The sequence below is a fragment of the Pholis gunnellus genome, assembly GCF_910591455.1.
Source record: "Pholis gunnellus genome assembly, chromosome: 18".
NCBI classification, from domain to species: Eukaryota; Metazoa; Chordata; class Actinopteri; order Perciformes; family Pholidae; genus Pholis; species Pholis gunnellus.
The window spans coordinates 6436502-6464037 of record NC_136545.1 but is presented as its reverse complement, the minus strand read 5'-3'; the positions used below and the strand labels follow the sequence as shown (position 1 = coordinate 6464037).

The window sequence follows — 27536 nt, the reverse complement described above, 5'->3', positions numbered from 1 at the left end:
TAATCAGCGAGGATCTGGTTCTCTTTACAGTATACAGTAGTGTCCTGATGTAGCAGAGCAGCATACGGTGGCGTGCCAGCTCCACCAGGCTCACTTTCTCCATCAGGATGGCATTGGGATGCCTTTGGAATGATGTCGACTTTCTGCTTTGTGTTGTAGAGAATGTTTGCAGTAACAAGCTGCACCACATCTGTCTTAATAGTTACTGAAATGTCTCTCAGCTGGCTGCATCTCCTTCTCATTATCTGTCTCTCTTGGTTCATCTGCTTTTGTTTTTCTGTGTTTCATCGTGTCTGAATCTGTCTCCTCTGTCTCTTTGCGCGTCCATGCCACTGTGTCCCCGTGTCTTTTGTTCTTTCAAGTGTTCATTTTGTTATCTGAAACTATCACTAAATATTTTCGTCAGCGACCATTTTTTTAGACGAGGACAAGACGGCACCGACGTCGTGAAACACTCACTGTGACTTTGTCAACAGGCAATATTGTTGACAATATTGTTCAAGGCATACACAAAACAAGCATTGGAAGAGCGTCACCTTGACAATCTGACAATTTAACGACTTATTCATTAGTAAAACAAACAGGTCACAATAAGTGGTCATTGCACCTTATCGTATATGAAATAGTGATTTTGGAGCCTGTTTCTCATTAACTCCACACAGACCAGACCTGTGGAGGTACAGTCCTCACGTCTCTGGCTCTGCTCACAATCTGCACATTTGAAAGAAAAGAAAGAAAACGAGGCTCCCACATTAGCAAGATCTATTTCTGTTTCGCTAAGGTCTGCTGCTGTCGTCTGTGAAGCGTAACATTTCTGACCGCGGGGCCATGTTGTTGGGGTTTCCTGACTTTGATGCATGTCCTGTCTGGGGGCCACAGGCTCCCCTGACAGGTGCTCTCTTTAGAGACATGGCACTCGCCCAGTTAATCTACAGCTCCTCCAGAGTGCACTAAGATGTTAAACACGCCTGCAGGTCAGGGACCTTAGCTAAACAAGTAATTCCAAAGCCAGAGCTATGAGCTTCAGTGTACGTTGATGGCTTTGAACCTTCATCATCGACATTTCCTGTATTAGTCTGAATTTCTGTTTGTTAATTCTCGTACTAATGTTTACCTTTTCTGTGTCTTTTTTTTATTAAGCAAGAATGTGTTGCCTACAGCTTCCCAAATGTAGAAATGTTATGCTTTTCTTTGATTTATATCATTGTAAATCAAATCACATCAGACTTTTTGTTGAAAAAAGAATTGTAAAAACATAATTTTATAGAATAAAGCTATAAAAGCCAAATGACTCCCCTTTGGCTGTGATATAATCACAAAATATGGCCTGTCACAAGATATTGCTTTTATAGAAAGGTCGTCAAGTACGGCAATATAAAAGTCATAATTAATTAATTTAAATAGTTTTATTAATCAATCATCATGTTTACAATAAGCCTGCACAAACCGAGGTGGTTGTTATGGAACTGCGGTTGCAATGGAGCTTTCACTAGCAGCCAGCATTTTTCATCACAGGCCAGGGTTTCATTGATTTAATTATTTGGTTCTTTATATTCATTATTTGTTTGTTGCCACTAATTGTGCAACCACTTGAAAACTGTACAGCGTCAGTGGGATGGCTTTGATAACAGCTTGCACTAGGCGTGTCTTTACTTGTCAGGTGGAGGCATGTTTCTTGGCATGGAGAGGATGTTGCTGCACTTGCTGTAGTCTCTGAGTTTCTGTTTCCAGTAGTTCTGCAGAGAGGTTTCACACTTGTGGCCACAAACCCTCTGGTGCCAAGACCCATCAGATAGTTTCTGAATCGTGGTGCTGTGGAGGCTGGGGTTTGTGTATTTCAGCTGCATTCCCGCTTGCTTTCTTGCATTCTCTCTACTGACCACATGGGGGCGACCGCTCTGGCTGCACAAAAAATGTCTGTTTGTATAGAAGTCTATAAGAAAATGACTCTACTTCTCACTTGATTAATTACCTCAGTAAACATTGTAAACATGAGTTTATGCTCTCAATCTCTAGTTTCAAGTCTTCTTCAATACAGCATGATGTTCATTTAGTAAATGATGGTCCATTTAGAGTCAAACAGACCATAAAGTGGAGTATGCTTTAGGGCGGGGCTATTTTGTGATTGTGAGGTCGCTACCCTACCAGAGCTGTATACGGCGTCTCTACGCAACTTCTCTGCAGTCCAAATATGGTCATTTCCGTTCACTGGTTGCAAAAAAGCCAAGATGGCGACGGCCAAATCGCCGAACTCCAGGCTTCAAAATGTCAGTCCACAAACCAATGGGTGACTAAGTCCACTTTTTATACACACTCTATGAAGTTAACCTTGAGTGTTTCCATTTTAGCGTGTTTTAGCAGCTAGCTTTGTACCCTTGTACCTTAAAAACATTAGGGCCCAGTCGCACATGCTCGAATGAGGCTATGCTTTTGCTGAATGTGGCCAGTGCCAAGCATCTTTGTGATTGGTTGAGGCTGCGACTTCTCTGGTCAAACTTGACTAAAGTTTCGCGCACATGTAACTGTGCCTTAATGTTTTTTTTTAGATGAGTGATACTGAAAGTGCAAAAGAATCAGATGTCCTAGCCATGGTATCTGGTTATTGTATCATAATAATCTTAATTGGAAAACTACTATACTGTCTAATTACGGGCCTACGGGTGCTTGACAGTAATCTACATGATTGCTCTTCTCTTTAACGATGTGCATGCACAGTTTGAATGTGTGTCAGAGAAAGAGGGAGAGATGGACCATGACAGAGCTTGTGTCTGATTGTTTTCTCACCACAAGAGTGGATCCAGTTTCTCTGATGGCTTTCAGTTTTACAAATAGTTAAAACCCTGCTTACACTTGATCCCTAAAGCTGCATCTGTCACAGAGAGAGAGAGAGAGAGAGAGGGAGAGAGAGAGAGAGAGAGAAACACACAGGCCTGTGGGCATAATATTCCCTGTTCCATATCCTATCACAACAGAGTGTTTCCACTCGGCTCTCTAGAGAGGCCTCTTTCGTAAAACTTGTCAAACAATGGCTTTTTACTGGCAAGCTCAGACAAAAACAAAGAGGTGGAAAAAAACGATCCATCACTTTGACACTTCTCCGTGACTCTGTCAATCCACCAGGGTCCATGCAGTATTCTATGTAAATACGTATGTTCCATTTTCTAGCAAAGCTTGCGCGTTTGTGAAGGTTGAGTCTTGTTTGACCTTTTTCTAAGGCTGCTAATTAACAAATTTCCCGTTACCCACAACCGAAAGTGTTTATACATACTGTACATACCAGGCAGACGATATTTCTGAAGGTCATCTTAAACCTGCATTAGTCGTTGGCTTATTTATACATGGAGCAAACAGTGCAGCTACAGCTTCATTTGGATTTGTGTTGCTGTTCACCAGGCAAACGTAGGTCCAATATTCTTGCTCTGTTTTGGTCCATCATCCTCGAAGGGCTTTTGTGTCTCCAGAGGGAGCTGTGTGAAGACTGATAAATGTCCTCAACTGATGTCACCTGAGTCAGCATCTGTTGGAGCTGAAGACTACAAGTTTGAACACCCAAAATACTTGAGGGTTAGAAAGAAATAAGCTTACCTCTGCAGTCTGCTCCTCACTGGCTACATTAGCCTGCCACTAGCATAACACAAGCAAAGCTCTGACCAAACGGGCGTTGGTTGAGTTGCATTGTGGGTTTGCCAGGTTTCGACAAGGAAGAACAATGTGTGTAATTAAAAAGACAAAATTGCTGGTTCTACTGCGTCATTTTATTTGTTTTACTTGACCAATCCCTCTCACTTTGCGTGTCATCATTTGATTCCATGTTAATATTAAGGTCAGTAGATGTCAACAGTCTTTTTGGACTGCCTGTAGCCGTCTTCTCTCCCTTGCTGGCTGCTTATTTGGGCAGAGGCATCAGCTTGAATCACCCAGCTGGATTGTGGAGAGTCGGGCCGACAGGTTGGCCTGAGTTATGTGAGCCGCTCCTCCAAGGCTATCATTATGGATGTCATCGCTGAGCTCTGGATATTGTATCGTCTGCTTGTCAGGAGAGCCGAACCAGTGCAAGTTGTATGGAGCTGATCTCATTCCTTACCTGTCAAAGCTAGAATCAATCGTTCTGTATGTTACATTCCTGTCATGTTCACGTCGTTGGCCAAAATCAACATGCTCTCATGCCAGCAAACGTCACATTCCTCCATTGATCTCAATACTGTTCACTTCTCTCCGCTCTTGCTCCTCTTTAAACTTTGCTCTGTTGGAGATGGAGGGATGGAAGCAGGTAGATCTGCTGACAGACCTCTTCAACTCTAGACTCAAGATGTCGTTAAATATCTGCCGTAGCCAGCCAAGACGCTCCAGCGAGGCCCAGCAGTAGATGAGTGAAACACGTCAGGTCGTCACTTTCTATTTGTGATTTTGTTATGGTATTCTGCCAGTGTGCAAATGTACATCCTGCTGAGTTTGGCTCCAAGATGATGGATACAGTTCTCTCAGGACTCTGTGATTAGTGGGTGTCAGGTTTTATGATCATATCAGAGACAGAGAAAAGTAAATCATACAAGCAGTGTTGAAGATTTGGTGATATAATGTTATATTCCCTTAATTATAGCGCTGAAAGATAGCCAGATACCATCTGTTTCTATCGGAGAAAAGCAGTCATGCAGACCCCAGCTTCATTTTTTTCTTCAGTTCTGTTTTGTCAGTGTCATGTGCATTAGTTTGTGCTTCAGAGGTCATGATGGTGAGAAGAAAATGAAGTTCAAAAGTGCTTTAGAGCAGTTAGTGCAGTGTTTTTAGCCTATATTCTTTTACATTTTGCCAAATTGGCTGCAAAGGCTGAATTAGCTTCAGTATTAGCAGTTCTTGTTTGCAATGTATCCATGGATGTACAGACAACTATCACCGTTTTACTTTGATAGTGAGGAAAACTTAAAAACCAGAGGATTCTTCTTAAGGGTTGTGTTTTTTCTATTACCTCAAAGCAGATTTATGGATATCTACCTCTTCAACTCTCCCTCACGGTTTGAAATGCTCTACTCTAGAGAAACCGTTAAAAAACAAAGGAATAAATAGTCACAGGTGCCTTAATAAGTGTATGAATGATATATAGTTTCATGAATTCAATATATATTTAGAGAAAGACCCACGCTGACACAAGAACATGCAAAATCACAGAAGGGATCGAACCCTTGCAGTGAGGCAATTGTGCCATTACACCACGGTGTTGCCTTGTTTTTGTCAATGTCGCCTGTGGCTTTGAAGAGAGCATATCTAGTGACTTTAGTTTCATGTTACCTTGCCTTCAGACAGCTCTTTCAGATGGGGAGCTGAAGCCACTATATCACTCTCTTCAATGCCACAAAGCTACACTGACAAAACCTGTAATTTTACCTTGCAAGACACAAAAGTGGCTGCTGTTCTACTTGTAATATAGGGCTATAATTAAAAATGGCTTGATAACCTCATTGATTAGCTTGCTTTGGTTCGGCTGAGTTTGCGTTTTCATTTGAAAAACATGGAAAAGAACCTTTAAAATATTATGTGAGCTTTTTATAAAAGGTCAACACAATTAATCAACGGTCTCATGAAACACATCAAACCGCTGGCGGTGCAGGAAGATGACACACTGTAACACGAACATGTCAGAGCAGCAGAAGAGAGTCAGCGGGATACAAAGCTCTAGTTTCTCAAGACAATATAATGAAGAAAAGACTCAAATTAAAACAATCACAAACAATCCATCTGGTGTGATGGATTCTGGATCTAGAACCATGTTTTTCTTTGGTTTCTGCTGAGTTGCATGATGCATCAAAGACTCAGCGAAGGACACACAACACTTGGAGCAAACTGTATGCTAAATTAAAACACAAGGTCGAGGAAACCTGCTTTGTGTTCACTGTAAAAAATATGAAAGAGCATCTGATTACCATGCTTTTGTTTTTTCAAATCAACGGGACGTTTCTGCACACTGTCAAGATTTTCTTTCTGCACATCACCATTGATTGAGCAGCAACTTTTCATCTGCTTGGCAATGTTCATAACTGTTTCCAATATAAAATAAAGTAATTACAGACAAGCAAGTAGTAATCATGAAGTACAAGAGGAAGTGGGTGGTTGAAAGAAGGGATGCTCAGATGAAAGAGGAGGAGGAGATGGGGGGATTTGGGAAAAAGAGGATGGAAACTAGTCGGGTCTTTCTCTTCGTCACTAAGAGGCGCAGAACAATTATCTCAAAGCGAGACGTCCCAACATGCTCAAACTGATAATTTCCCCCTCCAAACTGATTTAGTATGGGGGTATCTACGCTGTGAAGATAAATCAGCTCTGGTTAAATGCTAGGTGACAGAGCGTTGTCACAAGAGTGCTACATCAGCAGTATGCAATCACTTTCCATAGCGCTAACCCCCTCCACGAGGACGCTAATCCCTGCACTGCAGGTCCCGCTGTTAAACTGCAACAAGGATTATGTTAGCAGCGCAGACAGCGGAGAACTCTGGAAGCCATTATGTGGCGGGGAGCACGAAGATGTGCCAGGAAGTTGTTTAGAATTAAAAAAGAGATCATTGATATCCTCCGCACATCTGCCCTGCAGTTGTTAAAGGTTCTGTTCACCCCGAATCAACCTCCCTCTGCTCTCCTTTATTTATATTGCTGTTTGTGCTAGACCACCACTCCTTTTGTTCCTCATAGACATGAAGTAATGCTTCCTGTGACATGGAGCTGCCCCGCCGTTCTCCACTTTCATGCAGAGGACATCTTCTCCCTGTGTCGACCTCGGCTGCGTAAATCAAGCCAACCTCAGAGAATCCTCCGTCAATATTTCCCCTCGAAGTGGTCTCTCAACTGTGGTTGTTTCGCTGACTCTGGGCACTGCAGCTTTCCACAGGCGTCTAATTCCCCTCGAGAGATTCCTTTTCTTTTAGCTCTAGTTGTGTGCACGCTCCCTCCAACCCCAAATCCATCCATGTGTGAAAGCAGGAGGAGGAGGAGGAGGGGGGGGGGGGGGGGGAGAGATCCCCTCATACCATATCTGTCCCTGTTTTCCTTCGTTCTGCTTCCCTCGGTTGGAAGGAGCAGTTTTAGTTAGTCCATGATGTTGCGGTTAGCGTCTTTTGCCAATATTTGTAATCGGATAGACTCTCACATTTATTCTGGTTCGCTGACTATTTTGACGTTGAGGATTTAACGTGCTGAAACATGTTATGCATGCTCTGATATTCTGTAGATGAAAGTGACAAAATGCAATTATTAGTTAAAAAAAAACATTGAGTTGTTTTGAAATTTAAGTTGTCCCTGATTTGACTACATCACAGTTGTCAGTTTCCCACCAAGTTTAGCTCTTTCTCAGCGTTCACAGAGGCCACCCCGGGGGCTAATGGGCTGGACTTGTGTCTCCCACATGTGCCAGATTACATGTATTGTCTCCACAAGATGTGCGGTTGGTACTACTGGAAGGGTGTGTACCCAGTAGGTGTGTGTGGGTGTGTCTGCTGGGAGCTGGATCGGCCTCCCGTGCAGACGTCTGGCTGTGGGTACAATGTGAACAGAGCCAAGTGCAGACAGACCTGCAGTGTGTCCTGCAGTCATGCTCCACCATGTTGGATGGTATCTGCTGCTGGGAAGCCTGCTGCTGGATTTAGACGGATCGCACGTGCAAGGTCAAAGGCGCCAGGATGGAAAGGTACTGCCTGGTGTAACCCTGCACACATGTTGCAACTATCAATGTGCATTTTCCCTTTGCTTTTGTTCTCCACTTACGTAGAGTACTGTAGGGTGTGTAATGCTCTATAGGCCATTGTATTGCACACAATGCTTTTTAATTCACCGGGATGAGGATGTTTTTTCTTCTATCAGAATGGTTGTATGTGTGTGATTTAACACAGTAGCACACCTGCAGTCAAGACTCTTAGAGACTCCACTCTGGTGTTTAAAGTTCCAGGTTGCACCTGCTGCAGTTTTCAACCTGAACAATGTTCTGTGGGTGATGTCATGGACAGCAATGTCCGGCTTATTAGTGTTAAACCTTTGTTTTAAGTCTGTTCAAATATTGTTTTGGTTGGCATTTTTGTATTAACAGTCATTGGAATGTGTGTTCTGTTTCTCTGTTCTTTATGCAACCATGTCTCTCTAAACTGCATGATTTAGATTCGTTTCCAGCCAAATTAAGGATTGAGTGCGACAAAGTAATAATTTGTGTAACTGCTAACTATGGACATCGTCTGTAGTTATGCACATTCATGACTTTCTAACCAGGCATTTTAACCAGACACTTGATTTTAGCAGATTTTGAATATTGTAACAGTAATTCCCGTTTATGCTCATAAGAGCTTTAATGGCAGCTGTCCAGGATCAATCAACATCATTAATTAAGTGAGTATATGTTGCCACCAGTGTGCAGGATTCTCTCCTTCCTTCTTACTCAGTAATTCCAGTAAAGTTGCAAGTTAAAAACACAGAGTAGAATACAACTCTCTGTATTTAAGATCTGCAACTGACTTTCATTGTGAAAATGAGAAGCTATAGCTAAAAAAAAGAAAAAGTCAGTCCTTTCTTTTGTCCCTCCAACATGCTTCATGGTCCCATATCCCAGGACCACCACTGGCGATATGGTGGACGCTTTGATCCCAACCAACAGTGACATTTCTTACATGGGTGGTCCTGTTGGGAATGAATTCCCCGACCATGACGGCGTTAATGCCGCGCTCAACCTGCTGAGCCGCTGAACAACACAGAATCCCAATAGAGAGTCCCACGCTCACTTATGTGCACATGACAATTGTGACGCACAGGAACATGCATGCTTCAGTTAGAGGCTGGGCAATTTATCACATTATATCCATATCCTAAGACTAGATATCATCTTAGATTCTGGATATCGTAATATGACACAAGTGTTGTCTTTTCCCGGTTTTAAATGCTGTATTACAGTAAAGTCAACCCTACAATATCGTCGCCATACCGATATCGAGGTATTTGGTCAAAAATATCGTGATATTTGATTTTCTCCATATCGCCCAGCCCTACATTCAGTGATTTAGCACACTGGCGCTGTGCCTGGTCCACATCACATCAGAAGCAGGAGCACACACACAACTCACTGGCTGTTTGTCTCTTCTTCTGTGCCGAGCTCCTGCTGTTGGTTTCCTTGTGTTCATTTCAACTTCCTTAGCAACACTTGATCATCTTTTATTTGCATAATTTTACTAATCATAGAAAATTATTTAACTTTCCTTCAGTTCTCAAATCTCACTCCTGTCGTTATTCCTGAGACATCAGACCACTGTCATCATGCTTTTTTGTTCAAGGCCAAATTGCTTACTGCTGCTTGCAAGACACAGCCAGTCCGCATACCTGTGTCTTGGTTAGATTTACGGACCTTGCCATTTGATTAGCCCTTTGTAGGAGCAAATGTTCATTGTCTGTGTGTGTGTGTGTGTGTGTGTGTGTGTGTGGGTTGATAATGGTGCTCTAGCCTGCAGCATTTGTGTGAGGCCTCCATAGATTTTGCACTGCCCTTAACAGAGGATCTGTCAGCTACACATGCAGACAGACTCCGGAGGAGCCTGTGGTTTGTCATAACTATCAATCTAGTCCAGGTGTGCCCTGTCAAAGTCTGCCCTTATTGTAATTTACCGGGTTTCCCCACAAATATAGTTTGAGAGTGTCAGAGATGTTGAGTCATGATGATAATGTTCTATAGTGCTCATGAATCCATTGTTTAATGGAATTGATACGATTGTCCTGTGTATTATTTATGCAAGTGATGAATAGCGGCCGCTAGGTATTTCAAAAATCTTTTCATTTTTAAGCAGGAGAAAAGCATAGTTTAGCAAACATATCCAAACATTGTCCCAGATGTTTCTAACCATTTTAAACTGTATTAGCCCGCGGTGATACAGTAACTGAGACAATAATAATAAAAGTTCTTGTGACAGTGTGATTGACTGAAGAGTTTCAAGTTCCTGCATGTTGGGCCAATGGCTGCCTTGAAGGTTGGAAAATCTCATTGAAAAACAAAAAAAGGAACTGGTATAGCGCTTTAGCTAATCCATTCAGTTGGGATAGGAGTTGACAAATTCACCCAAAATATTGTTTGATCATGCCAACTAGAGCTGTAACAAATAAGTATCAGTCGTTGTAGCAAATTCTTTTTCTTTCTGATTCAGCATTTTGTCTGTAAAATCATTTCAGCTCCACTTCGTCCATTACTCTACGGCAGGTGTATTCAATTAACATTAAACGAGGTCCAGTTAGAGAGAATTTCCTCATGCAAAGGTCCGGAACATCACAGTAATGTCTAACTTGCGCTATGATTTAGTCCCATATATATTGAAGTAGCCAACAGTTGTATTAACGTCTATATGTAGTCAACAACTGACGAACAAATCAATTCAATATCTCAACAATATTTATTGTCAGTTTTCAAATTGAATGAATTATTAATAATACATACTCTAATCATAAATAAAGGTTCTTCTCTCATTTCTAGTAAAATAAGGGTTAGATTTAAAAATGAAGTAGAAGAGAAACCACTTGTTTAGATCTCTTCCTCTCTGTTAACATCATTGTTAGGCAGTGAATGAATGTGTGAGGATTCTGGTGGATTTATCATATTAATACATTTTTAGTTGTGACTTAATTTTGGATGTGAGCGGGTGCGTTTGCTCGGAAAACTGTGCTTTGTCTCGTAGTGTTTTTTCACATTATCGCTTTTAATAACCACCACGTCTCTGAACATATGAGACTTACTGGTGTGTCCAGGTCCGGACACAATGGCGCCTGGGCCCATTAGTGACCTCTGCTCTATGGTGGAGCATGAACCGAACTTCTGTTGCTGGCGGCCTTTAATATCCATGGTGACTAAAGTAAGCTTACAGACGTTGATGCTCATATCATATAATTATGATATTTATTCTGTATTATAATTCTTTTGTAGGTATATTTTGCTCAGGGCATCATAAAAACGTTTAACATGTCTAAGAGCTCAGCGCGGTGTGTGCTACATTACTCAACGTCGTTTTGATTCTCCCCTGCAGCAAACATTATGACAGGATCGCAGGATAACATCTCTGTCTAATGAATGAGTGAACTGTCAGTCCATTTGGGTTGTGTTTACAACATTCTTTTTGTAATACAGCAGTGTGGATCCTAAACAGAGGAGCACCATTAGCTGCTAGCCACTGGCTCACCTGTCTCCATGTTGAGGTATATGTGGAGGCAAGAGAGATGCTCTGAATTATCTTATTTCTTCAGCTCTTATGAACCAAAATTATTGAACTATTTAACTAACAACGACACTTTATGGCCACTCTAATACTATACCAGCATGCATCCACTCATCTACGAAGACTTTCCTGAATTCTTTTCAGGGATTGTATCCCATTGGAGCCTTAGTGAGGTGGAACACTGATGGATGTTGGATGGTAAGGCCTGGATTATGTTCCAGTTGATCCCAAAGGTGTTTGTTGGATGTGAGGTCAGGTCTCTGTCCGTGCCAGGCACCACAATGGGAAAACCAAACTGGCATTGTCATGCTGAAACATGCTGAAACATGGCTTCTAAAAACTACTGCCACAAAGATGGAAACACACGGTAGCACATTTTTCGGTTAATTGGCAGATAGGAACCCAAACAATGAAAATATGAAAAGCAACCCAGACCAAAAATATGTGGACAGGGTGTCTGCATTATTTTGGTCATATAGTGTACTTAATGGGTTAGAAGAGAACCATTTAGCATTTTGCATTATTCTGGGTTTTAGGGGCCTGAGGCTTTTAAAACTGATGAAGCACATACACATGACCATGGAGGCTTAAGTAAGAAAAAGAAACGAGAGTAATCGTCTGACAGGAGCATTAAGGAAGCATTAGGGGAGCCTGTTCATCAGCCTGCAGCCATGCACACTGACACAGACTGAAGCACTTGATACCTCCACTGTCATTGGTTCACCTATGGATCACATACTGAGCCTCCACTCACAGAGTGTGTGTTGTTAGGATACAAAGACATAAACACACACCATAGGTAAGCACAGTGTCCTTGCTTGCTTCAGCCTGCTACTGCAGAGCAGAGAGAATGACAGCGAGCATAAACATCGTCTTGGCACAGGATATGAAGGCTTAAAGGGTTTGTTTCTTGAGATTATTCGATTTTTATTTGACAAGATAACTACCCAGATGCATGCTATGCAGCGCCTGCTCTGTCGGGTATCTTTAAAGATACTGGATGTCCTTAAATAGCCTTTTATTGTACAGATTAACGCCACTATAACACATATTTTAACTTTTGACACTAGTTTAAATGCTGATGACAGCGTACACACAACAGTATCCAACACTGTCCCCCCACTGGCCTCCCAGACTAGTAGATCTGAGTACAAGTACTTACATTTGGGTACTGGCTGATACCAAGTACCGATAAGAATACTTAATAATACCATTACAGTAGTAACAATAACTTTGAAAACATGTTTTATTTTCATAAGATGTTCTGACTGTAACAAATTTAATATAGGACATGATGCTGTGGCTGACGCTTTAACATTCAACTTTCCTGATACAAACAGCTAAATGTGCAGTAGGGATGTTAATAATTAACTGTAACCCCTAACCCTGAAAATAAAAATGTTAACCTATTAATGTTACTTAAAGGAGAACAGCTTTGGCTGCTTGTGCTTCCTTCAACAAGCTTCTGATGACTTGAAGAAACATTCAATAACAAATATTTTGATATGTTGGCAATTCCCATAATGCAACTCAATAATATCTTTCATCAGACCTTCCCTACGCGTTAAATGCAGTCATCTTTAATACTCCATGCTTCCAACCAGAACTTTAAATATTTGATACTCCTCTTTTCCACTTGAATGAGACACTGAACTCCAAATACTTCCAAGCCAGTACCTTGCAAGGCAGTTCTGCTGTGTGTGTGAGTGTATGTGTGGGGGACTGGTTGTATGAGAGCAAAATTATAAAGCATTTAGTCTGCTAAGGTCAAAAAGCGCTTTATCAGTGAAATTCACTGATCATTATCTCACACTTTGGAAAGCTCCCTCCAGACGTTATACAGCCAGTTTCATAAGCATCCTTACACCTTAGCGTAGACCCATCCAGCTTTACTTTTACATCAAACATTAAACGTACTGCTTTGGGTTGTACACTACCTCAGTCTGTGATATCTCACAGACTGGTGGGGACATTAGCTGAGGGGGCATGTTGACCAGAGGAGATCTAGTGTCAGCTTATCGACCAGGGCCGGCTGCCTGACTGGCCTGGGATCAGCGAGAGAGAAAGGGCCTTTGTTTTCAGTTGGTGCGCCGTGTTCAGTCTCTGCCCATCTAAGCCCTTCACCAAAGGCTGGGTTTCACTGCAAATGCAACATTTCAGACTAACTATTGTTCTAATATTTCACATTTGATGAATGAAAGCTTTTCTGGGCAACGGTTGGGCATATCATTGTTTCTGATAACACAATCAGAGCATGCTCAATTGATTTTGGGCCTAACAAATGCCTGTAACCAAAAGGGAAATCTGAGATTCCCTCTGTAATAACTTAACTAATTCATAAAATGTGTATGTTTCCATTTTATTCTTCATGTTTGACCTTAAGCTCTCATACAGAAACTTTGTTGCTGTAAACAAAATGGCAGTAGTGCAGCTATTGTCATGTTCTTCACAGATCGCTCAAAAATGAGTCCAGCAATTCACTGGTTGCTTGTTCATCCGTTCTCTTGCTTCCAAATGTTGGCTTTCTGGACCTTTGGTGCTGATTCCCACCACAGATCCATTGGCCCCCCAGCATTGAAGTCTTGGATTGTGGGTCCCTCGAGTGACACCAACACCAGCTTGTCCATCAGCTCTTCTTTCAGAGATGAGATTCTCTTGATTCTGCTTAGTCGCTTGAATCCCCTCTCACATACAGCTGAAGCGACTGGGGGGCACGTTTTGCTGTTTGGAAATTGGAAATGTAATCACATCCCTATTTACTCTAAAGCCATGGACAGTCTGCAGACCTCAACCACAGCAAAGCACATGTTTAAAGAGGAAGGATAGAAAGGTTGGCATGAACTAAGGGTATATGAGCAAACTATACAAGCTGTATGTATCATGTCATATTTTGATGATATCATGCAAAGGGCTTTGATGTGTAAGAACAGAAAATAGGGAGACACGATGAGACATAACAAAAAGCACTCCTTATTGTAGTGCAGTGGTGCATTTCCTCTGTATAAGCTCACACATTCTAAAACATCTCCGAGCGTGCACTCTCCTGCTTCCCGCTCCTCCTCCTGCTCTCCACATGCCTCTCAGCTCCTCTTTAGTGCTCTCCATTTCAGCCCATTAGAGTCATCAAACTGAATTTACTGCCCTTTGGTCCCTTCCCCCTAAAAGGCCTCTCTCACTGCTCCGCTGTTCCCCCGAGGCCCAACATTTGATGTGTTTTTTTGTCTGTAATGCAATATGAGAAGCAAAGGAAAATGCCCGGTTGTCGATTTTTTTCTTGTCACCTCGGGACACCACAGAACTGCAAAATGCTGGTTGTTTTGGAGGATTTAAAGTCCTCATGAGAGTCAATAGGAATACGTTCACATTGTGACAGCTGATGTTCTTAGTCAAACTGATTTACAGTGAGAGAAATTATAGAATAGTTTTATTATGAGCCAGTTCTCTTCCTATGACAGAAACTCAGAAGTGACTGTATTGGCAGGATGGAGTGGAAGTAGTCCATAGTGGAGTGAAACTAGTATTGTGGATGAGTCCATGATGAAGGAGAGTTTGTTATGAGTGCAAACCTGCCGGGTCAGCATTGTGGGCCTTTCATGCAGAGTTATCTTAAACTAGACAAAGGCTCTTGATTAAGGCGACATGAGCAAGGAAGAGGTTTTCCTGTAAGGAGCTTCTAAACACGTGGAGCTCAGTCATGTCGACATCAGTGTTCAATTGTTGAACATCCAACTTGTTGAGCAGAGATACAGGCTCTCACCTGAGTATCAGTAGGAGGATAGCAGAGCTGCAGTTCAAGGTGCTGCAGTGGAAGTAGAGTGGTAGAAAATGTGTTCCATATTTATAAATTGATGGTCATTGTCTACAGCAAAACAGCAATGGTATCCCAACCACATTGTAACAAACATGGAGGTGATGCCTAAGCTATGATAATGAAGGTCAAACATCACCGGTTGCTCCAGCAGTGAGGAGAGTTTAAGTGCTGACAATAAACAAGCAACTCAGTTAGAACCACTGAAATGTGTGCGAGAAACAGCAAAATGTCACAAAAGGCGTTCTGGACAGAAGTGTGACCAGATCAGTAGTGATGTGCAGGTTTCGATGGCAGAAGCGTCACAGGTTACTGTCTTGAAATGATGAGCAGACGAAATACTGCCAGATGTCAGTGACAAGTTTTCAAGAAGGGAAGACGTTCTGCAGTGTTTTTTCTGAGGGTTGTAGGAGACAAGTTTACGTCTTTTAAGTAGGAATATTGTATTAGATGATGTTAAAAAAAAAAAAAGATTTACCATATTTTGTGTGCGGGGATGAGATGCAATGCTTGTTATTTTTGTATTCTGAATGGTAATAACTTTTATGGCGATCACAGATTCTTGCTTCTACTTTGAAAGTCTCTCTTGAGGCCGAATGGGCCCCCCAGATTATTTGTGCTTCACTTGTCTCTCAAAACATGATCAGCAAGAAACCTGTTGAAATATCTGAAAGACTGTTCTCGAGTGAGTCCTTATTCTTCTTTTGTTTCTCATCAGAATACATTTCTGAGCCAAGGCAGTTCTCGAGGGGACGGAACGGTGCCCTCAGGGTCCAGTCGGAAAGGTTCAGTAGGCCGTGGGGACGTCTTCGTGGTGGACGAGGACACCGACTTGTTGGATCCAACCTTCCAAAATGGCGGACAAGTCAACCCTCAGTGGAAACCTTCCAGAAATGGACTTAAGGGGAGCCAGAAGGAAAAGCCTGAACTGTCCTCGAAACAGCTGGAGGAGAACATTACCACAGACAAGAAGGCTGACTCCGGTGGGAGGACGTCATCGCTGTTCCCCGGAAAACCATCCGATGGCATCATTGACCTGGACAAAGGAAGTGACCCCAAGAAGCCCTCAGTGGGATTTCCTGAACCCAAGATCCCTTCAGATCCAAGAACATCTGCAAAGGCCGTAGTCAAGGTGGGGAAACCCGTCACCAACGGTAAACAACCGGACAAGGAGCGCCTTGCCGTTGTGACCTTTGCATCCAGAGACGGAGACCTGGTCCTGGGCTCCGATGGCAAAATGTACCGGCTTCAGAGTGGATCACCAGGCCGAATGGGCCCCTCAGGGCAGGAAGTGAGTTGTCTTGTGGTCTTTTTGTTGCTTCAATACCCTTAATGCTACCTTATTAAGTGTATCAATGTATTTTTCCAAGTGACAGTAAAGAGAGCAAGAAGTCCTATTTAGTTCGCTCTACCTGAAAAACTGCTAAGTGAGAAATAGTGTTTGTAGTTTATAGTGGTGCATTTGTTTAGATATTGATTAACACGGCCAAGGCTTGTTTACCACTGATCTATCTGTAGTCAGATGAGATAAAAAAATTAGGACGAGCCTTGTGAATGAAGAAAGTGTGACTTCGGTTCATGCTTTACAGCTTACAAGAGCTGTTCCCCATCAGCTGCCATCTGACTCTGATCAGGGAAGGTTCCACTGATCCAACATATGTTGATCCACATGTCTTTGATGCTGCCATCTGAGCACTAAGGCAGCCACACAGTTAAGGAGGCTCAACAGTTTGTCATAGAATTACTCAATGTGACAATGGTATCCTGTGGCTGCCAAGTTATCTGATTGGTGATAAGGGCTGAAGTCATTTTATACATCCGGAGGGTTTACCTGGTGTAAGAGGTTGGTCATCGCTGCGACTGCAGGGCAGACAGAACCAGAACCAGACTGCACATCTGGCCACGTCTGGGCCGGTCTGTGGAGTCACGCTGCTATAAAATCCATAGGATCACTCGGCACGATTACTGTGATTGAAGACGGCTGTAGGGAACATGAAGGAAGACGTCCTGTTGGCTTGGAACACCGTCCTTCTCTCCTCGCATGTGCTGCATTTCAGGTCTCGCTTGCTTAGCTTTTCGTAGTATTCCTAAAACGTTCCTAAAATAATGTGTTTTTGGCAGGTACATAAGAATGTTACTATGGCATGGCCACAGAAAATACTCTGGCAGGTCCGTTAACATGGTATTGTTCACTCAATGCCGTGGTTTTCTGAGCATCTGCCTTATCTGTTTGATTTGTATACCAGAACACCTTATTTCAGTAATATAAGTACAACTAAGTAGTTTAGTTAAGACAAACTGACTCACCAAAACTGCAAAAATTAGGTTTGCAGATCCACACAGTATCAAGTAGCTTAAAGAAATAATTGATACCAATACTCTTTGAGCCATAAATTCTTAGTGTTTTATTGGCATTCAAGGTGTTAGATGCTTTCAACAGGCAGTCAAATAGGCCACGAACTGTGGAGTTTTACTAGTATCCGGTGCCTTGCTTGTGCCTCAGGTCACAGTTTCTTTTGCCTTTTAAGGACTAGTGCTGACGTTTTTAGTTTCCAATGTCTGTGAGAACATGTCAAAGTCATCAGTCACAGTTTTACAGTTTGAGCAATGGGTTTGAAGTAGTTGATGAACACATACATTTGTAATCATTTTTTAACTTGAAGGGTTCTTTATCCTTGCAGGTGATTTGGTCTATCAAGCTGTTTTACTGAGTGTTGTTACTTGTTTGGCAGGGCTGTCGTGGTGAGCCTGGCCCGCGTGGGTTTAAAGGTGATAAGGTAAGAGAAGCTTGTTTATGGACATACTAGCCTATGATGATGTGTTAAGTTAGTCCACCTGACTCCTTTGGATTTAAGCACACCTCAGTTCTGTGAACCTCCGAAATACTATTTGAGGTTATATTTTAGTTTAAAGCTCAGTTTCACCTTGGACATTTTAATACATACTGCTGTAAACACTTCCTGCTTTAAGCCCATGTGTTGATTATTTATGCCTGAGCCCCAATGCTGCATCAAATCACTTCTATGACGTCATGTTAAAAAGCAACAGCGTGCTATGAGACTTAGTATCCCATATGCATTGATTTGACTTGCATAGACATACCACTTCCTTTTCATCTCTTACAGGGTAAGTTGGGCCCTGAAGGGCGTTCAGGAAAGACAGGGGAGCCAGGACCCCCAGGAGCGGCAGGTTTACCAAGCCTCTACCTGTGGAAGAACACAGCGGAGGAATGGGCTGCCTTTCAGGTAAGATGATAACCACAATGCACTCCTTCTTTTGTTTAGTGCAATAGTTACAGCAAGTTGTTTTCCTTCTCCTTCAACAGATTCTCTCCTCTCTCTATCTTAATTTCTCTCTCAGTGGACTGTCAGTCCACTTTCATTAATTAAGCTTGAGAAAAGTGCAAGTCAACTGAAAGATCACTCTCTGGATTTATAACCAGAATTATTCGGGAGTTTTCATAATTATTAGTTTCATAGTTTTTGCACTCGATTAGCATTTGTAGCCATTATAGCAGCGTGGTCTCAAGGATGGTAATGTCGGTCGGTCCATCAGTCCACTACTTTGAAATATCTCAACAACTATTACTACAGACTTTAGTTTCCCCTCAGGAGGAATTGCTTTCATATATATATATATAGAGAGACATTTACTTTGCTCTCTGTGACTGTTTTCTCTTGACTGTGCTGTAGCTTATTTAATTTGTTTTATTTTCAAATTTGGATGTTGGAGGCACAAAATCTTATAGAAGCTGACCTTTTTATGTGCCCAGTTCCCTGATAAAGGCCCCGTGTCAATAGCTGAATTAAGACTGGACTATGTTACATCTAGTTTCTACTTTCAGATTAGATTCCACCAAATCACACTGTCCCTTTCACTGTCACACTGTCACATATTATGATTTAACAAGCAATTAGCACACCAATTGGGACTCTGGAAACCCAGCTGTTTCTTGAATGTCATGGGGGCTAGTTTATTAACAAGATATAACATTAAAAACTGTCTCATTTTTGAGTTTTTAGAAGATGTATTTTCCTGCTATTGAAGGAGGCTAATTGTTTCCCCATGCCTGTGTTTTTGTGCTAAGCTAGGCTAAGCACGTCGTGGACTGATCTCACCACTAAATGCAGAGAGATAAATTATATATTGTTCTGAAGCTATCACATTTCCTGGTGTTCATTCCAGCATCTTTCCAGTTGACGCCCTTACACAAGATTGCTGTTGCTTGCTCTTCTCTCCGTAAACACTTCAGCAATTCATTGTCAGTCATTTAAAAGAAATCCTGGACAGCAAATGTTCTTCGAGGCTGACCCAGCCTCCCCAGACTATCTATAAAACCTTTAACCCCGCAGTCACGGTGCGTGCAAGCAGATGCTCTGTCCTCATCTGTTTAATCTCTCTGTAGTAGACACAGCTGTATGCTATAGAATACACGCAGCAGCATGTCAGCATGATGGAGAACTGCAGTTTTTGAAAAAAGACGACTGTCGAAAAGTCTGTTCGTAGTTTGTGAAGGCGATTTGTTTCTGTGTGTGCTTTTAACTCCATGTGGGGAACCTGCAGAGGTGAACTTCTATTCATGCTGAATGAGGGTCAGTGATAAGGCAAAGCTAGTTCAACTACAGACACTATGGTGTTTGGGGGAAGCTGGTATAATTCATGTTGTTTGTTCAAATGAGGATTGGTATCATCCATGTACTCTTTTGGTGTAATGTTCTGTCGTGTTATTTGTACTTCTGGATCTGTAACTTATCCTGCGTGTTTCCATTCTTTCTGTAGCAAACAAATTTCTACCAGTTACTGCGAGCTGGTTGGCCTGTAAGTATGCTGTGACGATTAATAAGCTTTCGTTGTTGGGATTCAGTAGCTGTTTTGTTAGTTCCTGCTGACCAAAGGCTGGTTTCTTCTCTGTGAGCTTGCAGAGTAAAGAAGGCCCTGCAGGACCACCTGGAGAGATGGGCACGTCCGGCATACAGGTTAGAAATTCTTTCATAATTACTAATGCAAAAAATGATGAACCTGAATATATAATAATCTGTGTTGAGTATTTCTACATTGGTGAATGGTTTCCTGCTTTTCCTTCTCAGGGGCCAGCTGGTGACGCTGGGGAGCGAGGACGACCAGGGATGCCTGGAGAGATGGTAAGCACTTCCTGATCCAGAAGTATCTTTATCGGTGTAATTTGTCAACTGAGATGTTTGAAAACCTCAAATTTGCCAGAACTGCCTTGGGGGAACAGACACTGCTAAAGGTTCCAAGTGGACAAATGATCCTTCCTTGCAGTGTCCATGTAGTGTCCATACCCTCCGCTCATGTCATTGGTCACACATTCACATTCCTGAACATTGAAAAAACTGTCTCCAGATAAGAAGAGTGAGTCTATAAAGCCTTTGAAATGTAACATGATTATAAACTAATGTTTCCAAAATCCATGAAGTTTTTATTGTCCGTCCGGCGCTGTCTGTCTCCTTACCGACTCTCACTGTGTGCCCAGTCAGCTCATTCAGGGGGCACATGAGAGCGTGCTGCATGCGTGTTCCAGTTAAACTTGTGCTTACGTCATTGGCCCCGTCGTAGCCTACTGCGTCGCTACTGTTGCGGCTGTTAAACGGTGGATAAATAGTTTTGAGCATCACATCCTCAGTGAAATTATCAGAATTTTATCAATTCGGTCTGATAACATTCGGAAAGTCTAAAAGAGCCACACGTAAGCATGTTAACCTTCTTCAAAAGTAACACACAGCAGAGAGATGACCAACATGTCATATATATATATATATACTGTAAGCATACATTTGTAAGCAACCGTCATCCACGACTAGTGGTGGTTTCAGAGCCTTCAGCGTTTCAGAGCAGAGAATAACTGTAGATATTTTGGGCATCGTTTACAGTGCTCGTCCATACACTATGAGTTTGTAAGAATAGACACACCAGTAGATCCAGCAGAGTGGAACAGTTTTGAGTTCAAGTAAATAAATTGTAATATGGTGGAGCAGGGTGAGTGTGGTTAAAGCGAGTGGGTGTTTGGAAACCCTCATGCATGGAACTCCCTGTGATGTAACCAATGAATAAACAATGAAAGTATTTGTATTGCCAAGTTAAGATATTCCATATTTCTTTGACACATTTGATTATAGTGAGCTGTAGTTGATCTACTTTTCTCAATTTGTCTTGTGATATTTCATACGTTTCACATTCTATCACTGAGTCACATCTAATTTGAAAACTTCTTAAAATACACAAACGTGGGTCTTGCAAGTCCACTGTGACCATATGGAAAGTGAAAGCCCTTTGCCATTTATTGTGTGAGGTCTCGGCTGGGTAATGACCTGGTGCTGAGGACCAAACAGTGAGGTTTGGGATTGTTGGAAATACTCAACAGCCTTTGGTGTCGGCTCTGTTTAGATCTTGTGAGGCAGAGAGTTTAGGTCCACAGTTTGTGTTTGAGACTCTGTGCAGATTCCATGAATGAAAGCACATTTCTCCTTGTGAATTAACCGGAGGAGATCTTGCCGGTGACGTCATCGTCGATTAGCGCTGATGTGCGCGTGTCATATACGTGTATGCATGTAATCAGTGTGGCAATCGGGGGTTACCCCTACCAAGCTAGTGGGGCACGCTCACATGCACGAACATGCACTGTAAGGCCGGCCCGACTACGTCAACAAAGCACAGAGAAGCTTGGGTAACAACACACGCACACACACACACACACACACACACACACACACAGTGGGCGAGTGACTTCATTCTCTGCAGGTAGACATCACTCCACTATATCTTTACAGTTTTTTGCTGTTATAATTAATGCTCTGAATATCTTCTAGAGAACTTTAAAATTAAGATTGATAAACCTAACTCACACAATGTGCAACACCGTATCCATCATCCTCTGCAGCTTAAACTGTAAAGCTGTCCACTACCGGCACAGGTGGTGTAGCCATTCCCTGTCAATATGTGCAGACCTGTCTACAGGCAGAGTTATTGCAGGCCACAGTCTTCTTAAAGGTGTGTTGTTATTTAGGTGATGCCTCGTCTGTGTGATAAATGGCTCTACTGAGTGGTGGAGAGGGTCCGTGTCTTCACAGTGCAAACCTATGATTTACAACACGGCTCTCCCCCGCTGTGAAGCGCACCACGGCTGCAGAGTATTGTGATGTTGCTCTCTGTATTTCTTACTTTTTTTAACTTTCTATTCAGATGTCATCACTATTCGCCAACAGGTAGAAAAAGAAGTGGTCGGTATCAACAGCTGTAATAATTGTTGTTGTCTTACAGGGCGAGTGGGGACCCAGGGGCGCTCCAGGAAAAGCCGGGGCTCCAGGGAGAGACGGGGAAAATGGAGAAGACGCTCAGCCCGGGTCACCTGGTGCTCCTGGATCACAGGTGGGTGCATACAGTATGGTAAACAGTTAAACGGTACATGTACAGCATGAGTGTTATTTACTGTTTAAATCTTTCCACCTCTTCTCTGGTTGACATCAGGGCTCGTGGGGATACAGGGGAGAACGAGGGTCCAAAGGAGAGAAAGGTGATGAGGTGAGGAATAAAACAGCACAGCTGCTTTTGTAAGAACAACCAGTCAGTCCCACTTCAATTTTAGATTTACTGTTTGTGAAATTGTCGCCAAGAAGGAATGGTTATACTGAATGCAGTTTGAGCCAGAGCTCATGAATGCTACAATTTATCAATTCAGCACTTAGACTGTCACTTACATAACATTTTTGCGGATACGTTTTATTTATTAGCTGTAACTTTTATCCAAAGCACTTTCACCTGACTGGTGTAGTTCGGCCTGGGAGTTCTCAAATGTTACATTTTGTCAAAACACAAGCAGCCATTCAATACTTTCGACTAAATAAAAAACTCAAATTGACACATTTTTTGATATGCTTCGGCTCTTTATAGTTTTTTGGTCAATACCAAATGAGGTTTGATATCGAGCCTCTGAGAGAAAGTTGTCTCGGCTGTATTTCTTAAGGAAACTTAAGAAGGCACGTGCTAAGGTCTCGTCAACTTTTATAGTGGAGCAATAGAAATAGTAATCTCACTGGAAACATTACAAACTGACATGGGATGTGCATGGTCCAGGACAGGAGGACTCTACAACTGGTGATAGAAAAGCCCAGAAGATCATTGATTCTCATCTATTGAGCATCAGTGATGTTTATAAGAAGAGGTGAGAAGAGGAGCCTGCGAAGAGCTAAGAGGAATTTAAAAGACGATACCAACTCCAGCCACATCCTGTTCAAAGAGATACAGAAGGATCAGCTGCCGAACTACCAGACTGTCCTCTGGCTGTGAGACTCCTGAACTCATCCTCCATCCTCCACCCTCCATGTATAATATAGTTTTTGTTGTGTTTTTCTTATGTAGCAAGTGGGAATGCAATCTGCATTTCCTTTTGTACTGTTGTACAATGACAATAAAATAACCTTGTAACCTTTAGCTGCTAAATGCTACTAAATGTTCACCAGCTAACTAGTTGCTAACTAGTTTTCTGTCTGCTGTTTGGTGCTGGACAGGTAGTGTACCAAGGTTTTTAGCTAAAAACAGCTGTGACCAAAAACAACGCAATGAGAAAGTCGAAAATATACAATTTGCAGGCCTGATAACGTTACTGCTAGACGAGCTGTCGTGTAGGGCTCGTGAAGCATAAGAACTTTTATTGTGAAGTTGACTGACACTTTTCTTCTTTACCTCTTCAGGGTCTCATTGGCCTCAAGGGTCACGGAGGAGGAATTGGCGAACCTGGTGAGAAGGTACTCATTGGTGCAATTAAATTATCATCATCATGAATATTTCAAATAGAATTAGTATTTGTCCTGGATTGAATGACTGGATTGTTTTAAAACAGACCATACTGCCTGTGGCTCTCATGGCTTCTCTTTTTGAACAGTACAATATAGCGTACTGATCTTGGACTGTGTTTTGTCTTTGTTCAGGGCTCTACTGGTTTACCGGGCCCACCTGGTCCTATCGGAACACCAGTGAGTGTCTTGTACCCTTCCTGTTAAAGTTCCTTTTTACATCATATTAGTAAACCTCGGAGAGAAAATAGGTGGTTCATAAACCAGAAGCATTTCTCCTTAATCTGTGACATTAAGCTGCTTACACATGAAGAACTTGTCATGAACAATCTGCTAGACAAGATGCCAACACATTACAGGATCAATGTAAAACAATGAGGAGGAAAGCAGCTGTGCTTATGTAATACATTTCTTACACATCCAACTGGTGTGAAATAAGAGGAACAAAACAAACAATCCGCTTTTGTGAAAGAAAGACATGAGCCTCTGAATCCTTTTTAATCCCTAATCCAGTCCCTCTTTGAACTTCCAGGCAGGGAGGCACTGACTCCCATTTTCTCTTCGGTCTATTTTCGGTTTTACTTTGATTCTATTTGGCATGAAATCAGAAACTCTGCCTCATAGTATTAACACATGCACTCTGTAATCTTTGAAAGCAGCGTTTTCTATGTATTTTAATGATTTATTGTTGTTAAGGTGACATTTGATACTTGAATCTTCCCTGCAGGGGCCTCAGGGGACCCGAGGTGGCTACGGGCCAGAGGGGCCCTGTGGGCCTGATGTGAGTGATGTGCCGTCCGACTGTAGCTGCTCGACAAGTTGCTTTTAAGATTTGCTCTCCAGTGTTTGTCATCCTTGCACAGTTGTGAATGATTCCTCTAGAAGTGAATGTTGTCATCATGGCTTTCACACTGGTTCACCACTAGCTCACTATTTGTATCATGTGGTGATCTTAACATTTAGAGGGTTAGTTCAACTAAAAAATTAAAATTCAATCATGAAATCATCATCCCAAAGCAACTGCAACAAGTGACGTTTGTAGCAAACAAGCTCTAAGCTCTTGTATTTCCATGTCGGCGCAATTCTAGACTATTGAGCGTGGCTTCTTTTTGTGGTTGAGCTAAAAAAAAAAAATCATAGGATGTTTAGCATCAGTTCTTTAAACCGCTTGTTTCAAATGATTAGAGAAGCCAAAGGAAATATCAGACTTTTGAAACCAGTGTCATCATTTGGCCATAGAAGACATGGATTTTGCAGCATGAGCAATTTGAGGACATTTAGTCGACATCCATCCATCTATCCGTCTTATCCGTTTCACAGCATGCTTTGGGAGGAGGCACACAACTTCTGCATGTTCTGCAGCTGGAACAATTTCTCAATGATGTGAATGAAGGTTGCGATGAACCTGCTGTTTACGGGCTGTGTTTGGCTTTAATACAAACTTCTATAAAGTTATTAGACTAAGTTAGTAGTGAGTGATAAATGGCTGTTCTGAACCGATGGACAGTGTGAAGGACATTACTCATGCTGCTATGAATTTGTTGTCACCAGGGGGAGAGTGGACTGGATGGCCCTCCAGGTCTGCCAGGGCTGACGGTGAGCAGAAAAGACTGATTAGAAGACAAAATATTTGTATGTTGGTGGCAACATGTATGAAACGTGTTTGTGTGTGTGTGTGTGTGTGTGTCCTAGGGCGCAGCAGGTTTCACAGGACGAGTTGGTGCTCAAGGAGTTAATGGCTCAAGGGTAAGATGACACAACAACCACTGCGTAACATTAAAGGTGTTTTTTCTCCAAGGCATGCAACTGCCTAAATGATTACTTCCATTTGTTAGTTAATTAAGTATTTGTTAGACTGTTATGTTAAGCATGAGTTCCTCAAATGTGTTGTTTTGTCCACCCAACACTCCAAAACCCCAATGATATTCAAGTTAGTGATATAAAACAGAGACATTCTCACATGTCACAAGCCTGAACCAATGAAATGATTGAAGGTATAATATGTGACTTTTTCACACTGAAATGTCTCAAAATGACTTGACCTATGTTCTGTATTATGTTGAGTTGTGCACTTAGATTATCCCAAATGTTTCCAAAAATTTTTCAGCCAATAGAAATCTGTTTTTTTAATCAAGGTAACGGTCCGTTTCAATGGCGTCATATCCTCTTTGCTGTCTCACAGAAGCTGTCGTAAAGTTACTTCTTATATGAAAATGAAGCAAATGTTATTTCATGTATTTATACTTCATGTCTGGAAAGTTTCACAGACGTCTGAGTGACCACGCTTAGTTTGCAGGTGACTTCCTCTGTTTATAAGTTGTTTATTTTTTCTTTCAGGGGGACATGGGACCTGCTGGCAGTGTTGGCCCCAAAGGCCCACAGGTATACATTTTGTGTGGTTATATATATGCTGCGGTTATTCAACATGCTGGACATGTTTAGAGACTGTGAACCTTCATTTTCTTTTCACTAGGGGCCTCCAGGTTTAGAGGGACAGACGGGACCTCCAGGACTCAGAGGGACCCAGGTGAGTACAGTTCAAGGCAAGCCTGTTAATGGGGACTTTTGACACGTCGGGGTGCTGCTCCATTCACTTTGCTGCCAGTAAAGTGCAGGAGGTTAAAGTCAATGTGTTCATCTCAACAGGGACAACCAGGACTGATCGGTGCTGCTGGACCTAAAGGAGATCCTGTACGTTTTTTTATCGAGCTGCACACAAGAATCTCTAGCGTGAAGTGTCCTGGTTTACCATTTTAAGCCAGTTTGTTTCTATATGCGATGAAGTGAAATTCAAATCAGTATATCGTGCATGCATGACTGAGGGAAAAATGTGAAGAGGAACTGAAATTCAATTAATCCTCATGTGGAGACAATAAACAAGCAAACATGCATTTCATGCCAGAAACGGTCAGCATAGTAAAGATTTATTAAGACAGCCAAAGGAAAAGTTAAGTACAATGGACAGATTTTTGACAGGAAATAAAAACAACAGGTTATGCAAAAAAAAACTTAAAATCACACTCAAGTTCAGTGTCATTGTAGTGGGAAGGCCTGGTCTCTTTTATGCTGCTCAAGTGAAGTTTAACTTCCATCATGGATATCTTATTTCTGTTGCATAATATTCACCGTGGCTCATTTTGTCACTAAAGTTTTAATGGTTGATGAAAATTTAGACGGCGGGGTTTAAATTGAATTCCGCTTCGGACAGAAACGGTTTGAGAGCCGCTGGTTCAGGTCATGTTGTATCTGTTGTATATTCTCCAGATAAAGTCTAAAGTAATGTATCAACATGTAAAGAACAGAACATACAGTAATGTATACCCTCTTTCTTACTTCTGTGTTGTTTCTTTTCTTTTATTTCCAGGGGCCTGTGGGGCCCGGGGGTGCCCGGGGGGATCCCGGCATTGACGGGCCCATGGTGAGTTGTTCTACTGTATTACATTACAGTAATGTAGTTACACACCTTGTTTGAACAGACTAGATGTAGGTTAAAGTGTTACAAGCAGTTGTGAACGTTCTGCACTCTGTAGGTAGACAGCAAAGTGCAGCCTCACAGCGCCATCTACTGGCTGTAATGTCTCATTAGACCATGACTCGATGCTGTGGGACACTGAAGCCACTGTTTCTCTTTGTTCTGGTGATGCAAGAAAAATAGCAGAGGAATCTGACAATAAAGTCAAATCACTGCAGTGTAACTCATTC

The 27536-nt window shown here is 42.1% G+C and overlaps 1 protein-coding gene across 1 annotated transcript in view; it reads left to right on the top strand.

Moving 5' to 3' along the window:
* The window catches only part of LOC306710627 (uncharacterized protein), a gene marked incomplete at both ends in the record, with an annotated part of 75422 nt that overhangs the window by 30835 nt on the left and 17051 nt on the right, over positions 1 to 27536 (top strand). Inside the window, 17 exons of the mRNA XM_079179269.1 lie at positions 15743 to 16315; positions 17757 to 17801; positions 18150 to 18269; positions 19804 to 19842; positions 19947 to 20000; positions 20112 to 20165; positions 22303 to 22410; positions 22510 to 22563; positions 23733 to 23786; positions 23970 to 24014; positions 24562 to 24615; positions 25386 to 25430; positions 25527 to 25580; positions 26172 to 26216; positions 26308 to 26361; positions 26481 to 26525; positions 27199 to 27252. Coding sequence (XP_079035395.1) covers positions 15743 to 16315; positions 17757 to 17801; positions 18150 to 18269; positions 19804 to 19842; positions 19947 to 20000; positions 20112 to 20165; positions 22303 to 22410; positions 22510 to 22563; positions 23733 to 23786; positions 23970 to 24014; positions 24562 to 24615; positions 25386 to 25430; positions 25527 to 25580; positions 26172 to 26216; positions 26308 to 26361; positions 26481 to 26525; positions 27199 to 27252 — 1497 coding nt within the window. The remainder of the gene's footprint in view (positions 1 to 15742; positions 16316 to 17756; positions 17802 to 18149; positions 18270 to 19803; positions 19843 to 19946; positions 20001 to 20111; positions 20166 to 22302; positions 22411 to 22509; positions 22564 to 23732; positions 23787 to 23969; positions 24015 to 24561; positions 24616 to 25385; positions 25431 to 25526; positions 25581 to 26171; positions 26217 to 26307; positions 26362 to 26480; positions 26526 to 27198; positions 27253 to 27536) is intronic.